Source organism: Lineus longissimus, chromosome 16, assembly GCF_910592395.1.
Source record: "Lineus longissimus chromosome 16, tnLinLong1.2, whole genome shotgun sequence".
NCBI classification, from domain to species: Eukaryota; Metazoa; Nemertea; class Pilidiophora; order Heteronemertea; family Lineidae; genus Lineus; species Lineus longissimus.
Genome location: NC_088323.1, coordinates 16,262,216 through 16,279,593, shown reverse-complemented (window position 1 = coordinate 16,279,593; position 17,378 = coordinate 16,262,216). Strand labels below are relative to the sequence as shown.

Genomic DNA, 17,378 nt, shown 5'->3' with positions numbered 1-17,378 from the left:
CGTAGGAGGTTGGAGATATATAAAATGTATTTTTCGGTCATATTTTCAAAGGTTGTTAGCTGTCAGCCGTTGACGTGCAAAATATATTTGCGAGAGTGGATTACAGGGGAGACTCAGAGTTTGGGGACCCCGAGGCTGGTATTCTTTTACAAATACGGAAATGTTGCGTACATCTTCGCGTAAACTTTGTCTCAACCTCTCTAGTAATCACCATCTTCGAACATCAACGCTATTTTTCATTTGAATGGCAGAGAAACTGTTGATGATTTATTTCAGCCATAATAGCAGGGGAGCGGGGATTTTCTCCAATCGACTCGCCGTTTCGAAGAGTGATTGGGCTAAACTGCCGAGTCATACAACACAGACATTGAAAGGAGTGGGCGGCTTTTTACTTCGGAATGTTTGACGTCGTCTACTATTCTTTTGAAAGTGTTCGACGTTTTCAAATGTTGTTTCAACTCTTATATAGTAGAAATATGCTATTCGTTATTTCAGCCAGTACAGGGCCTGGCGCGGGAAACGCCTTCTGGCTTTTGTTCTCCATGTTCCTGTATCTGTTGGGCCGGCATTTGATCTTCACGTGCCTGTGTGCGTCGGGTTTGCATTTGATCTTCACGTGCCTGTGTGCGTTGGGTTTGCATTTGATCTTCATGTGCCCGTGTTTGGCTTTGTTTGACCTCTTTTTTGACCGGGGCGATTCAGCCGACGGCTTAGTGCTGTGTTTATGCAAAGTAAGCGTTCATAACGTCGATTATTGACCCATTTTGTGCCCTTACAACACAAAGTACATGCAGAGTATTTCATCCTGTGTTTGACCCTTGCTATTTCATCTCAGCTAAACACTTATTCTAAATGAGGCCATTATTAGTTTTAGTTTTTGATTGGCAACTCGGCTGATGACAACTGGAAAATAGGAAGGTTTCGCAACACGAAGAGCTACGAGCGATAAAGTTCGAAGTCTTTATTGTATTTAAGATTTCCTCGATTCCTCCGTCGCGTAGAGCTAATTTAGAAAAATGTCTTGTAAAGGATTATTTACGAGTGTGGTAAAGGAACCACCACAGGACTTGATGCCGCGATTCGTGCTTCGTTGTACGAGACCTAACGACATAAAGGTTAGTTGTAACACAATCAATGTTAATCAACACCTTTATGTTCAGAATGGTTCCACTATACTTCTTAGTTAGACGTCTGACCGCTAGATGTCGTGTCGGCCAAACACACATGACGTAATAGTCTGCAGCGTGAACTGTCGAATAAAGTCACGTAAACGTACATGTACGTAACGTGTCTATTAATAAACTGATCAATATTTGTAGACCTCCAGTGTACGGTTTGTGGTTGTTGCCAATGGGTGCATAATAGTGCATAACCGCTAAGTTGTTGATTTTAGGGAGGTATTGAGATTGTCAGTGTAACCGGACATACATTTATATACTAGACATGTCTTACTGAATAATACACCGAAAGTGTTTGTTTATTGAGGGTTGTGGCTAGTTGGCTGTGAAAGTTGGTGGGGAACACCATTTTCAAAACTATAATCCGGCTTAAAAGCTTTAAGGGCCCTTCTCTGTTGAGGGTTTGGCCTAGATTCTTACTTTGAGTTTAACCCAGACAAGGGCTGTATTCTCATAACCATTTCAATCGAAGGTTGATCAAGGAAAGCATCTCATCATGCTCTGTTTGTTTGTCTCTCTGGCGTTCCTTGGGAGTGCCCTTTGTCTGACTGACTGGGAGATCAGCCAGTTCAAGACCACAGGAGTCGCGGAGAGCAACACGGGAGCTGTCGGCTACGTGACCGTCACCAAACTGGACAACGGTGACCTTCAACTGGACACCAACCATATCCCTGATCACGACACAGGGGTCTTCCCCAACCCAAATCCAGGAGGGTAAGTAACCTTTTATTTCACCCAGCCGCTCCACTTGACCAAGCCTAAGTTCTTCTAACTGCAAGGCTAAAGCGGCTAAATAACGTGATGAACCACAGCAGTGGCTGTGGCAAAAGAGTGAGAATGTGTCAAGTTCGAAATGTCCCAGGGGAAAATGTTCGGGGAACACAGGGTTCTACCGTGAGCTATATCTGAGCTTTTGACGGTCATGGCCTCTTTAGAACTACTTCCCATAATCCGCAGAATACAATAGGACCAGTCTCTCTTTCCTGTGTGTGAAACTCACGGTAAGACTTCTTTCTTCGGGTTGATTGATTGATTGATCGATTGATTGATTGTTCACTTTCAGCGCGAATCCAAACCCGATTGTCGAACAGACGCAGACCTACACTGTCCCAAACAACCCCATGATCGCCGCCAAGACCTCGTGCCTCAACATGGGCACCGTAGGTGTAGCAGTCAACGGTGTGGCCTTGTTTAGTCCATTTGACCTAGAGGGTGATAATGCTGTGGAGGGCCCCGGGGCGGAGACGTTTGACTCGTGTGACGGTCACCCTACAGGTAATGGCTTGTACCACTATCAGTCACCAGCTGCCCGACTGCCTGAGCGACAACACCCCTGGACAGCTCATCGGTGTCGCCCTTGACGGCTTCCCAATCTACGGGCCTGTTGACGCGGATGGCAATGACGTCACTAGCGCGGATCTTGATGGGTGCAATGGCAGATACGTCGGCGGAGAGTACAGGTGAGGTCATTCCCCATAATCCATGATGTGACTCTCGCGACAGACTACGCATTGTTAGTCGTCCCGTTTCGTTCGACATCAGCAGAACACGATGGAATAAGGGAATGTAATAGAGAGGTTGCGGACCGTCCCCACTCCCACTCCCACTCCGAGGTGATTCCGTTTTGGCGTATTACGTCATCACTTCACGAGGGATTTCCCCGTCTTGCTCCATGAACTCGGACGATTTTACGAGTTGGAGGCCGCGAACTCGTAAGTGTTCTCCCACTTGCATTATCTTAGCTTTTAGACATCTAAATCAAGTGACAATGAAGAAGCAATATCCCTTACACACTGTTCTAGCACGTCACCTAAGTTGTAACAAGATTTTTTGAGTAAAAGACGTAGAAAACTTGTTGTTTTTGAAGTGTTCAAAATTGTGTAGAACGGCCGTGTACTGACTGACTTGGGAGGAGCTATCCTAAGGGCTTAAAAACATGGCCAGATAGCTGAGATAGGCTGCACGTTTTCAATTAACCATTGCACTGGTCCAAAGAGAAAATACACGGCTACCTCCAGTCAAAATCATCTAGGCCTAGGCATGATCTGATGGCGATGCCAGGTGGGCATAGGCATCACTACGATATTGGAGGACAGGAAGACTCGCACGTCGTAGGCCTGTCGCCCCAAAATATAGTTTCATGAATGAAACTCTGTTCCCCTCTGTACTTTTTGGATCTAGTTATCTTAGGACTGAAGTAATTCGTAGTTTTACTATAGAAATACGCACATGTTACAGAGGAAACGGCTTTTTACTAGCTGTAAATCACCAAAATTGTAGAATATTTCGTCTGCTTTATTTACGTTTTTTCTCGTACGTCGTTAATTTGGTTGATTTCCAGTTTGGCCGTGTGACTCGCAGGCTGGCCGAATGACGTCTCCCAACTCGGTTCCCGTTGGTGCGCGCAACCTACTTTTCGACGTCACGAGTTCCGAGAACGACTCGAGTTGAACTCGGAGTGGGAGTGGGAGTCGAGACGGTTCGCAACCTCTCTAATGTTGAAGTCGTGACGGCAGATATACAAAAGAAATGATATCACTGATTCCGATGTGTTCCCCTAAAAGAGAACGAACGCAACTTGCTGCAATGCGTAGACTTGTCACGTTAATCCCCAAACTGATTCGCCAGAAAATGGTACTCAGATTTTGCACAGCAGTTTGATCAAATGTATTCTTTCACAAGAGACTGCGAAATTTGAATTGAAAAAAGGATCTGACGTCTAAAAACACTCATTTAGCAAAATGTGCTCAGCAGAGTACATAGATCAACTTCTTGATTTGATTTAGAATAATTCATTGTAGGTATCACGTGACTTGGACTTTCCCCTACATAATGGGCTGCTATAGTGGAACGCCACCTCCAGCGGGCAACCGTCGCTGCGATTTTGCTCTGAACACGCCGGTACCTGGAGCAGACGCCATGACGACCCAACCGGCAGACAAAGACGACAGCACCGCCGAGACAGCTGACAAGACAACCGCTCCCTATCAACCAGGACCCGAACCCACCTGGACCAACGCCGCGGGGCCAGGAGCTCAACTGGGAGTATGGGTTTTAATTGCCACTCTCTTACTTACGATATGTATTGAATTTAAATAGAATTCGTCTTTCCTCGCATAACAGAAACCTTTGTACCCCGGATATTCTATTCTAGGATACTTAATACTTTTACATGGTGTAGAAGAAGAAGAAGAAGAAGACGACGACGAACATAATGCAGTTGTTACGCCATCTTTCAATCTAATGTGGGATCAATAGCATTAATTGAGATGTTTGTTTATGTTTTGTCATGTTGACGTGTTTATAAAATGAGTAATTAATCGACATATGCTATGACAATAAACTCCTGCACAAATCATAAACGTGCACTATCCAATTGTGTTCATTTGATTAAATTTGCACCGGGATTTTTATTACTTTTAATACCAAACATTGAAGAGGCAACTCCCGTGCTATATCAACTGTGAAATCATGAAATCCAATTTGCCAACTTTCAGTTCACCCCTTAAATTAACCATGTAGCAATTAGGCCGTGTGAGCAGTCAGGAGATTTCAACCAATCGGACAAAAACAATCAAATCAGGATGCACATCCCGATCTGGAAGGGTCAGCCATTGCGGTAGCCAATCATCGGCAATAGAATAGGTCACGTGATATGTCTGGAATGGTTTTGTAAACGAAGTGACGCAACCTTTTTCAGAAGCGTCATAGGAGGCGATCACGGTGCATAAATGATTCTAGGACGAAGTTTATCTAGGAAATAAATTTCAAAAACATTTTTGACTATTGTGTTTTTTTGTTTATCAACCTCATCAAACCTGATTCCTGGTCAGAATTTACTATGCAGTCTAGTTGCTATTAACGTGGTCGTTTCGCGTAGCAACATACATTTGAAACGAATGAATAAATGCTTGGCATTGAGTTGAAATCAATTCTAATTGAGATAACAATACTGGCTCGATTTTTACTGACTGTGAGCATCATTTCACCTCCAAATCGGCCGTTTTATTGATCTAGATTGCTATCGACGATAACGCCACCTGCTCTTATCTTTCAAAGTGTGAAGTTTCTTTTATGTGTAACTCAATGTTCAAATAAATCAAAGATGTTGGCTCCTGTAACTTGGAGTCGATGAACTGATAATTATAGCAAGTCTGACTGACTTAATGAACCAAGGCAAGTATCAAGGCTACACATCCAAACTTAAAGTGCATTTAACTGCATGATCAATAATATTCTATCAAGAGTCTATTGGCTTACGATATTATCTGTAGGCAGGTTAAAGATGTTACACTTAATTTCCCCAAGAAAGACTTGTTAGTTATGATGATAAGGCTTACATTTTAGTTTAAAGTTCTTCTAAGGGTAGGCCGAATTACCAGCTAAGCGCAGGGCTTTGATGCCTTTTTTCTGTGCTAAGCGGGTCCAGTCCCAAACCAGCTCATATCGGTTCGCAGCGGGTCCAGTCCCAAGTCAGCTCATATCGGTTCGCAGCGGGTCCAGTCCCAAGCTAGCTCATATCGGTTCGCAGCGGGTCCAGTCCCAGGCCAGCTCATATCGGTTCGCAGCGGGTCCAGCCCCAAGCCAGCTCATATCGGTTCGCAGCGGGTCCAGTCCCAAGCCAACTCATATCGGTTCGCAGCGGGTCCAGTCCCAAGCCAGCTCATATCAGTTCGCAGCGGGTCCAGTCCCAGGCCAGCTCATATCGGTTCGCAGCGGGTCCAGTCCCAAGCCAGCTCATATCGGTTCGCAGCGGGTCCAGTCCCAGGCCAGCTCATATCGGTTCGCAGCGGGTCCAGTCCCAGGCCAGCTCATATCGGTTCGCAGCGGGTCCAGTCCCAAGCCAGCTCACATCGGTTCGCAGCGGGTCCAGTCCCAAGCCTGCTCATATCGGCTCGCAGCGGGTCCAGTCCCAAGTCAGCTCATATCGGTTCGCAGCGGGTCCAGTCCCAAGCCAGCTCATATCGGTTCGCAGCGGGTCCAGTCCCAAGCCAGCTCATATCGGCTCGCAGCGGGTACAGTCCCAAGCCAGCTCATATCGGTTCGCAGCGGGTCCAGTCCCAAGCCAGCTCATATCGGTTCGCAGCGGGTCCAGTCCCAAGTCAGCTCATATCGGTTCGCAGCGGGTCCAGTCCCAAGCCAGCTCATATCGGTTCGCAGCGGGTCCAGTCCCAAGCCAGCTCATATCGGTTCGCAGCGGGTCCAGTCCCAAGCCAGCTCATATCGGTTCGCAGCGGGTCCAGTCCCAAGTCAGCTCATATCGGTTCGCTCATATCATGCTTGGAAGAGTTTACTTGTGAACGTACATGAGCAAAATGTCGGCAACAAATTTTTTTTTCGGTTTTGGACAGGGGTATCAAGCAATTTCTTCATGAAATTCCGTAACGGAGATATGGTAACTGGATGAACTAAAACATTGTGTTCTTAGTTGCTTATGATAATGCTATGGTATGAAATCTGACGACTCGTCGATACTGTTATTTCGCTACTATACAAATATGGCATTGTAACTTTGGGGCATCTGTTTTAATTGCAGATGCATTTAAACCGGTCAGACAACCGAAAGAAATATGCACCTATCACTTCACCATCTTCTTACGCCACATTGAAATATTATGTTTGGTGGTAATCGGGCGGGATACCGCGCAGACATGAAACTCTTACTAATATTCTACTTGCCGCCGTGATAGGAAATCAATCGCATTTTTGATTCGATTTTGAGGGTACGTCGGCCGGCGACGGTACGTGGAAAAGGGGAATAAAGTTTGATCGTTTGCGAGGAAATTGACGGATTTTGACCTGACTTCATATTGATTCAAGGCGGGATTTCATAAGCAGTGTCCGGGGGATTGAAACAAAACTAACGCCGTTGAGGAAATCAATATCTAAACAGGTGATGGTCTTTGGTAATTTATTTGATCAGCTGCTCAACACTATTCTGAAGAGATGCTGCACATTACGTAACCTATAGTGAAATCTTTATGTTTATTCATTTATGGTACAGGTGTTGGCTTGTTGTCCGATTTCAATTGATGTCTGAAGCCTTATCATATGTACATATGTTTTGGTTTATTTCATTTAGATCCTGGATACTAACCACGTAGTTGTTGGGCTGAACTCGCAAGGTAGGTCATCTTAATTCAACCTCTGCATGGTTCTAGAGGCAAAAACTTCGTTTGTTGATTATGTTTCTAGCTATAAAATCTCTTCCATTTTTTTGTTCAACAGAATTTGCGATGAAAAGGTTGCAGTGAAAAACTGGTTACTGATTACCAGAGGGACCCGCAAACGAGCAAGTTAAATCGCTACAACCGACGATTTTAATCGCATGTGGTGAAAATCCCTCGTTTGCGGTGGTCACAATCGCAGATCGCCGCAACCTGTGACGAATTCGTCTTGTCTTCCTCCTCACTAAAAGGTTGTGACAATAGTGTCATTGTTGTCGGACAGGTGGCACCACTGTTTTGGTGAAGCGCCGACACGTACCATTTTTTCTCTTCTATTCATTAGATTTCGTCAATTTGATTATCTTCCCATGACTTTGTGCATCATTGCAACGCTACTCCTTACTAGCCGCTGAATCGTGACATTTCGGGCTCGACCGGAATCCTGACGAGTACATATAAAACCCAGTGTTTACCGGTTTGACCGCAGACGAGATATCCCTTTATCACACATAGCAGCGATTATAATCGCAGGGAGCTGCTATTGTATCCGCTTTTAAGTGTGAACTGCTATGAGGTGCACAGGGGTGTGTTGGCACATGATTCTTCAGTGCTGGGTTGTTCAAATCACGTTAGTTTAACCGCGCCGTGAAGACTTAACGTGAAAATTCTAATGGGATTAACTGAAAGAGATAACGTCCATAAGGATGCTTAACGTAACCGTTAGGGATAACGTTACTTTTGTGCTTTTGAACAACCGGGCCTTGGTCACCTAAATTCTTTGAACGTTAGTTGTCCATTTAAGCAAAAACGACTTTTTTAAATTGAAATCTTAACCATACAATACCATATTTTTGGAAAACTCATATCACTCATTATAGTTACCTGACTGTGTTCATTAACTTAGAAGCAATGGTGAGCGTTGATTTCTCGCTAGCCGCGTTATTGGAAACCAACTCTAGCCGCTATCATACATTATAGAATGGCGTTTTCACAGCAAAGGTTATTAATCTTGCGAGTAAAAGTAACAGGCGTTCTCCTGTCAATCGTTGACGTGCCAAAGATATTTGTGAGAGTGATTACATGGTCGACTCCGAGTGCGGGCTTGCAGCAGCTCATGACCGGTTCGCTTATCGCTTCTCCCGCCCAGCATCTGCATCAAATGGGGCTGTAATTCCGCTAGGACATTTCACAAATTCCCATTTATACTGGTGGCGATTTAGATTCCGTTGTTTACTATCGTCGTTTAGAGGTTGTACGTCTTTGAAGAACTGCGTAGGAGGTTGGAGATATATAAAATGTATTTTTCGGTCATATTTTCAAAGGTTGTTAGCTGTCAGCCGTTGACGTGCAAAATATATTTGCGAGAGTGGATTACAGGGGAGACTCAGAGTTTGGGGACCCCGAGGCTGGTATTCTTTTACAAATACGGAAATGTTGCGTACATCTTCGCGTAAACTTTGTCTCAACCTCTCTAGTAATCACCATCTTCGAACATCAACGCTATTTTTCATTTGAATGGCAGAGAAACTGTTGATGATTTATTTCAGCCATAATAGCAGGGGAGCGGGGATTTTCTCCAATCGACTCGCCGTTTGGAAGAGTGATTGGGCTAAACTGCCGAGTCATACAACACAGACATTGAAAGGAGTGGGCGGCTTTTTACTTCGGAATGTTTGACGTCGTCTACTATTCTTTTGAAAGTGTTCGACGTTTTCAAATGTTGTTTCAACTCTTATATAGTAGAAATATGCTATTCGTTATTTCAGCCAGTACAGGGCCTGGCGCGGGAAACGCCTTCTGGCTTTTGTTCTCCATGTTCCTGTATCTGTTGGGCCGGCATTTGATCTTCACGTGCCTGTGTGAGTTGGGTTTGCATTTGATCTTCACGTGTCTGTGTGCGTCGAGTTTGCATTTGATCTTCACGTGCCTGTGTGCGTCGGGTTTGCATTTGATCTTCACGTGCCTGTGTGCGTTGGGTTTGCATTTGATCTTCATGTGCCCGTGTTTGGCTTTGTTTGACCTCTTTTTTGACTGGGGCGATTCAGCCGACGGCTTAGTGCTGTGTTTATGCAAAGTAAGCGTTCATAACGTTGATTATTGACCCATTTTGTGCCCTTACAATACAAAGTACATGCAGAGTATTTCATCCTGTGTTTGACCCTTGCTATTTCGTCTCAGCTAAACACTTATTCTAAATGAGGCCATTATTTAGTTTTTGATTGGCAATTCGGCTGATGACAACTGGAAAATAGGAAGGTTTCGCAATACGAAGAGCTACGAGCGATAAAGTTCGAAGTCTTTATTGTATTTAAGATTTCCTCGATTCCTCCGTCGCGTAGAGCTAATTTAGAAAAATGTATTGTAAAAGATTATTTACGAGTGTGGAAATGAACCACCACAGGACTTGATGCCGCGATTCGTGCTTCGTTGTACGAGACCTAACACGACATAAAGGTGAGTTGTAACACAATCAATGTTAATCAACACCTTTATGTTCCGAATGGTTCCACTATACTTCTTAGTTAGACGTCTGACCGCTAGATGTCGTGTCGGCCAAACACACATGACGTAATAGTCTGCAGCGTGAACTGTGGAATAAAGTCACGTAAACGTACATGTACGTAACGTGTCTATTAATAAACTGATCAATATTTGTAGACCTCCAGTGTACGGGTTGTGGTTGTTGCCAATGGGTGCATAATAGTGCATAACCGTTAAGTTGTTGATTTTAGGGAGGTATTGAGATTGTCAGTGTAACCGGATATACATATTCATATACTAGACATGTCTCACTGAATAATACACCGAAAGTGTTTGTTTATTGAGGGTTGTGGCTAGTTGGCTGTGAAAGTTGATGGGGGAACACCATTGTCAAAACTATAATCCGGCTTAAAAGCTTTAAGGGCCCTTCTCTGTTGAGGATTTGGCATAGATTCTTACTTTGAGTTTAACCCAGACAAGGGCTGTATTCTCATAACCATTTCAATCGGAGGTTGGTCAAGGAAAGCATCTCATCATGCTCTGTTTGTTTGTCTCTCTGGTGTTCCTTGGGAGTGCCCTTTGTCTGACTGACTGGGAGATCAGCCAGTTCAAGACCACAGGAGTCGCGGAGAGCAACACGGGAGCTGTCGGCTACGTGACCGTCACCAAACTGGACAACGGTGACCTTCAACTGGACACCAACCATATCCCTGATCACGACACAGGGGTCTTCCCCAACCCAAATCCAGGAGGGTAAGTAACCTTTATTTCACCCAGCCGCTCCACTTGACCAAGCCTAAGTTCTTCTAACTGCCAGGCTAAAGCGGCTAAATAACGTGATGAACCACAGCAGTGGCTGTGGCAAAAGAGTGAGAATGTGTCAAGTTCGAAATGTCCCAGGGGAAAATGTTCGGGGAACGCAGGGTTCTACCGTGAGCTATATCTGAGCTTTTGACGGTCATGGCCTCTTTAGAACTACTTCCCATAATCCGCAGAATACAATAGGACCAGTCTCTCTTTCCTGTGTGTGAAACTCACGGTAAGACTTCTTTCTTCGGGTTGATTGATTGATTGATTGATTGATTGATTGTTCACTTTCAGCGCGAATCCAAACCCGATTGTCGAACAGACGCAGACCTACACCGTCCCAAACAACCCCATGATCGCCGCCAAGACCTCGTGCCTCAACATGGGCACCGTAGGTGTAGCAGTCAACGGTGTGGCCTTGTTTAGTCCATTTGACCTAGAGGGTGATAATGCTGTGGAGGGCCCCGGGGCGGAGACGTTTGACTCGTGTGACGGTCACCCTACAGGTAATGGCTTGTACCACTATCACCAGCTGCCCGACTGCCTGAGCGACAACACCCCTGGACAGCTCATCGGTGTCGCCCTTGACGGCTTCCCAATCTACGGGCCTGTTGACGCGGATGGCAATGACGTCACTAGCGCGGATCTTGATGGGTGCAATGGCAGATACGTCGGCGGAGAGTACAGGTGAGGTCATTCCCCATAATCCATGATGTGACTCTCGCGACAGACTACGCATTGTTAGTCGTCCCGTTTCGTTCGACATCAGCAGAACACGATGGAATAAGGGAATGTAGAGAGGTTGCGGACCGTCCCCACTCCCACTCCCACTCCGAGGTGATTCCGTTTTGGCGTATTACGTCATCACTTCACGAGGGATTTCCCCGTCTTGCTCCATGAACTCGGACGATTTTACGAGTTGGAGGCTGCGAACTCGTAAGTGTTCTCCCACTTGCATTATCTTAGCTTTTAGACATTTAAATCAAGTGACAATGAAGAAGCAATATCCCTTACACACTGTTCTAGCACGTCACCTAAGTTGTAACAAGATTTTTTGTGTAAAAGACGTAGAAAACTTGTTGTTTTTGAAGTGTTCGAAATTGTGTAGAACGACCGTGTACTGACTGACTTGGGAGGAGCTAGCCTGAGGGCTTAAAAACATGGCCAGATAGCTGAGATAGGCTGCACGTTTTCAATTAACCATTGCACTGGTCCAAAGAGAAAATACACGGCTACCTCCAGTCAAGATCATCTAGGCCTAGGCATGATCTGATGGCGATGCCAGGTGGGCATAGGCATCACTACGATATTGTAGGACAGGAAGACTCGCACGTCGTAGGCCTGTCGCCCCAAAATATAGTTTCATGAATGAAACTCTGTTCCCCTCTGTACTTTTTGGATCTAGTTATCTTAGGACTGAAGTAATTCGTAGTTTTACTATAGAAATACGCACATGTTACAGAGGAAACGGCTTTTTACTAGCTGTAAATCACCAAAATTGTAGAATATTTCGTCTGCTTTATTTACTTTTTTTCTCGTACGTCGTTAATTTGGTTGATTTCCAGTTTGGCCGTGTGACTCGCAGGCTGGCCGAATGACGTCTCCCAACTCGGTTCCCGTTGGTGCGCGCAACCTACTTTTCGACGTCACGAGTTCCGAGAACGACTCGAGTTGAACTCGGAGTGGGAGTGGGAGTCGGAACGGTTCGCAACCTCTCTAATGTTGAAGTCGTGACGGCAGATATACAAAAGAAATGATATCACTGATTCCGATGTGTTCCCCTAAAAGAGAACGAACACAACTTGCTGCAATGCGTAGACTTGTCACGTTAATCCCCAAACTGATTCGCCAGAAAATGGTACTCAGATTTTGCACAGCAGTTTGATCAAATGTATCCTTTCACGAGAGACTGCGAAATTTCAATTGAAAAAAGGATCTGACGTCTAAAAACACTCATTTAGCAAAATGTGCTCAGCAGAGTACATAGATCAACTTCTTGATTTGATTTACAATAATTCATTGTAGGTATCACGTGACTCGGACTTTCCCCTACATAATGGGCTGCTATAGTGGAACGCCACCTCCAGCGGGCAACCGTCGCTGCGATTTTGCTCTGAACACGCCGGTACCTGGAGCAGACGCCATGACGACCCAACCGGCAGACAAAGACGACAGCACCGCCGAGACAGCTGACAAGACAACCGCTCCCTATCAGCCAGGACCCGAACCCACCTGGACCAACGCCGCGGGGCCAGGAGCTCAACTGGGAGTATGGGTTTTAATCGCCACTCTCTTACTTACGATATGTATTGAATTTAGATAGAATTTCGTCTTTCTTCGCATAACAGAAACCTTTGTACCCCGGATATTCTATTCTAGGATATTTAAAACTTTTACATGGTGTAGAAGAAGAAGAAGAAGACGACGACGAGCATAATGCAGTTTTTACGGAATCTTTCAATCTAATGTGGGATCAATAGCATTAATTGAGATGTTTGTTTATGATTTGTCATGTTGACGTGTTTATAAAATGAGTAATTAATCGACATATGTAATGACAATAAACTCCTGCACAAATCATAAACGTGCACTATCCAATTGTGTTCATTTGATTAGATTTGCACCGGGATTTTTATTACTTTTAATACCAAACATTGAAGAGGCAACTCCCGTGGTATATCAACTGTGAAATCGTGAAATCCAATTTGCCAACTTTCAGTTCACCCCTTAAATTAACCATGTAGCAATTAGGCCGTGTGAGCAGTCAGGAGATTTCAACCAATCGGACAAAAACAACCAAATCAGGATGCACATCCCGATCTGGAAGGGTCAGCCATTGCGGTAGCCAATCATCGGCAATAGAATAGGTCACGTGATATGTCTGGAATGGTTTTGTAAACGAAGTGACGCAACCATTTTCAGATGCGTCATAGGAGGCGATCACGATGCATAAATGATTCTAAGACGAAGTTTATCTAGGAAATAAATTTCAAATACATTTTTGACTATTGTGTTTTTATGTTTATCAACCTCATCAAACCTGATTCCTGGTCAGGATTTACTATGCAATCTAGTTGCTATTAACGTGGTCGTTTCGCGTAGCAACATACATTTGAAACGTCCCTCATATGAATAAATGCTTGGCATTGAGTTGAAATCAATTCTAATTGAGATAACAATACTGGCTCGATTTTTACTGACTGTGAGCATCATTTCACCTCCAAATCGGCCGTTTTATCCTGATTCTACTCCTGATCGGGCGAAAAGACCTAACTGGTAATCTCGACAACGAAATGGGATCACTCATTTTAATTTTCTCTGTCTATGGTCGATTAACCACAAAATATGGCGACAAATTGAAAGTTGGTTTAATAAAGTTGTCACCCCCATTAACTTTAAGCACGGTTGATTCTGTTTCATTAATTAAGTCATAAAATTCTTGCCTCATTACACGAGGTTGATATTGGTCGGAATAATAGGGACGTCTAGAAATACAAGTATAAACGTAAACGTCACAGAAACCCATATTAGTTCTCTGGTTCTTTTGGCGATAATAGGTACTTGTTCCTATGCGGATCGCATCAATCTTATCAGGCGATCAGAGTAGATCACTGGTTTTCTTGTCTCAAATGGACGACCGTCAGAATCAGCGTGCACTGCCCAGGTGAAGCTAGAGTGGTGTGGACTTTACCCGAGAACGAGAGAACGACTAGGAGGTATTAGAACGACGGAAATAGCGTTGCCTGCTGTTGGAAATGCAATGCAACAGTGTGTCTTTAATGTCTGGTCTGCCTAGAAATATCATATAAAAATCAACTCAATATGATGACACCGAGCAGAGAAAATGTTCTCGTGTTCATTTCGGATCAATATATGAGTTTCGTTTGAACAGCCTCCCATTGACAGGCTTGAGATGGGCTCACTTCACACCTATCATATTACTGACATCCACGGGAAATTCTTGTACGGAAAGCATTAAACTTCAACCCACTCTTCAAATATTTGCCAAAACTATGTCGTCTGTGAAAAGCTTGACTGCCAATAAAGGCGTCATTCGAATCAAATTTAATTTTGGTAAATAAATATTTGCGGGATAGAATAAGGCAATAAGTTAATCCATTATGGAAATAGAACCAAGTCTATTTCAACAAAAATTGACGTGTCTCTAGTTCACTAAAAAGTTAATTCTTTTACATGTCTCATCTGTCCCGCAGGGATTAGAAATTAACAATATGGCGATGTACAGTAACCAGCCGAGGTGTGAAACTCTACCGTTAGAGTACCGGCGCACACAGTTCATTGAAAAATAGATATAACACGAGACATGTTAGAAAATGGGTCCCCCTCCATCATTACTCCTGCAAAGAATCGTTTATTTCCGCTTGCTGTCTATTTCTGAACGAGTATTTCCTAAGGGTTTGGCTTCATTTTGAATCTCTTCCTCGCCAGACAAACTATAAGTCCATATAAACAATGACCATCTTAGTAATACCAGCACGTATCATGACCTCTAATGACCGTCTTTTAGTTTCAATTGTCACTGGTGAAGAATGGCCGCGGGCGTTGCGTCGAACGAATGGGAGGTTATCCTGGCATCTTGATTCAAAGGTTAATGGTCGGAGTCCCCGGCGGGCTTCAAACGCGAGGTGAAGGAATTGCCTCTGTGGCGTTTGAGAGTTGACGGTGGGTAATTTAGAGCCACGTCATGGACTTGGGCGATGCAATCAAAACAATGAAGGGTTTTCGGCCTCGGGGGAGAGCTGTTATTGGACGTTTGATTAAATTACTGGGGGTGGTTACTGGTTGAGAGCGTATGAAGCAGATGCACTTATAGTGGAGGTTGGGTAGAATACTTGGCTCTTAAAGGCCAGGTACAGCCGTCAGATATTCAAATAACCTCTTTAAATATTTAACGATTAATCTTGTAAGAGTTGGCCCAAAAATATTTACTTCTTAAATACGATACAAGTATTATTCGTCTCAGACCAGATCCATTGCTGTCAATGGGGTAGCACCTGTTGTATTACAGGATAGACGATTCCATTGTACATCGCCTTTGTTATTTAGGGTGGTAAATTCCACTGGGGACCGGAAAATATCCACCTTCAATAAGGTTACATCTCGGCCGCATTAGTATGAACACTAGTACTCTCACATGGATTGAACCACATGGATGGGTCTATGATGGCCCATGGATGGAAAATTGATGATTAATTCCCGTCATAGATCCATGCGTGGACACTTTAGCATGTGGACACCTCCCAGATGCCAGAAACCCGGTTAAGTCCGGTAAAGGCCGGCGCCAGGCTAGCAATTCTTCGGGGCAAGTGGTTCATATCATGCTCGTGTGTGATGCCTTTGTCCTTTCCAGCAACTTGTTCTATAATCAATCGATACCCCAGCTGATACTCTGGACAGGGTCAAGCTATGTTTGGCGAAATCGATTTTAAACATATTTCCTTTGTTTGCCTTTCCATTGTATAAATATGTCAACTTGCTACCGCATGACCATCGCCCATCAAACGTGTGGTTTGTGATGATCATCATAGAATCTGTCGTCTGTCTTAGTCTGGGAAGTATCATATTGTGATCGAGTTGAATTTTATGCTGCGTTTTGAATTCATATTTATCAAATAGATTAAACAAATATGCTTTTGTCATCACTAATTCAAGTAGCAGCCGACAGTTACATAAAAAATAATTCAAATATTCAAATGAAAATATTGCTTTGTTGATAATCTGACTCGATCTACATGAAACATTTCTGCACTGCAGCATTCGTGTATATTCATTGCATGCCACGTGTTGCCTTTGACTAATATCATATTGCAAATGTTTGTAGTATATAGTTCTGGACATCAATACATTTCATATTAGAGATGGATCGTAGCAGGCATACTTTTTCTCCGCCAACAAATGTGTTCTATCATTTGGGCTGAGTACTTCGCTTGTCTCTCATTGACAGACTGGGATAAGATGACTGGTTACTCGTAATGATAACAGTGTGAGAATGTGTTTCATTTCGGAATGAAGTCGAACCACTTGTCGTAGTGGAGAGCGATCGATGGAAAACCATAACAGTTACTCGGGAATACTATAAACACGTGGTGTTTTTTTGCGATTTCGGAGAAGGATCGGGAAGAGGATATAGTTCTGCTTTTGGTAAGCTTTCTAATTTATGACTCTTTGTGTAACTTTCCCTGATCGGTAGCACTTTATGCCGGTTTCTCAAATATTCTAGTTTCTCTGATCTAGGACGGGTTGATTAATTACTACGAAATACAAACAAACGACTTGTCGAAACATGACGTAAATACCATAGCCAACCTTAACCAAAGTTGATTGACATTTTGACATACATCGAACAGCCATATGCATGATATCGAGCTAGAAGTGAATATTCGGAACTTGTTTTGGATCAGAGAAACTTAAGTTTATCAACTTCAAACAACAGGAAAATGCTCGCTAGCTGCATTCACGGTGGGTTGTTGGTCCACTAATTGCTTTGACGTACCCCGAGCCCAGACCCTTGGATCATGCCTGTCAAGGCCTGAGTACAATAGTCAAAGAGACTTGGCTTTCTCAGATCGAAAAGCATCATTTCATGGCCCGAAGATCACAGCCATGGCAGATGTGTTTAAAGCAAGATGCGTCCATCCGGCTGTCGCTCATTGACCTTTGTGTAGCGTATATAGGGGTAGCAGATATCCTGGCAGTGATAAGCCATGCAGGGCTAGGAGCCCGC

At 44.0% G+C, this 17,378-nt stretch overlaps 1 protein-coding gene and 1 pseudogene across 1 annotated transcript; both read left to right on the top strand.

Moving 5' to 3' along the window:
- Window positions 1–1,016: 1,016 nt before the first annotated feature.
- Window positions 1,017–10,583, top strand: LOC135500186 (uncharacterized; annotated as a pseudogene).
- LOC135500680 (uncharacterized) lies at window positions 10,455–13,547 on the top strand. The gene is made up of 3 exons (XM_064792289.1): window positions 10,455–10,579; window positions 10,928–11,320; window positions 12,659–13,547. The coding sequence occupies exons 2-3, from the start codon at window positions 10,986–10,988 to the stop codon at window positions 12,954–12,956; spliced, it is 633 nt and encodes a 210-aa protein (XP_064648359.1). The 5' UTR covers window positions 10,455–10,579; window positions 10,928–10,985; the 3' UTR covers window positions 12,957–13,547.
- Window positions 13,548–17,378: the final 3,831 nt, after the last annotated feature.

Bases quoted from the DNA above. Each gene is read 5' to 3' on its own strand.
- LOC135500680 (XM_064792289.1), top strand. From the start codon at position 10,986: ATGATCGCCGCCAAGACCTCGTGCCTCAACATGGGCACCGTAGGTGTA. The intron at 11,321-12,658 runs GTGAGGTCATTC...AATTCATTGTAG, and splicing joins TACGTCGGCGGAGAGTACAG to GTATCACGTGACTCGGACTT.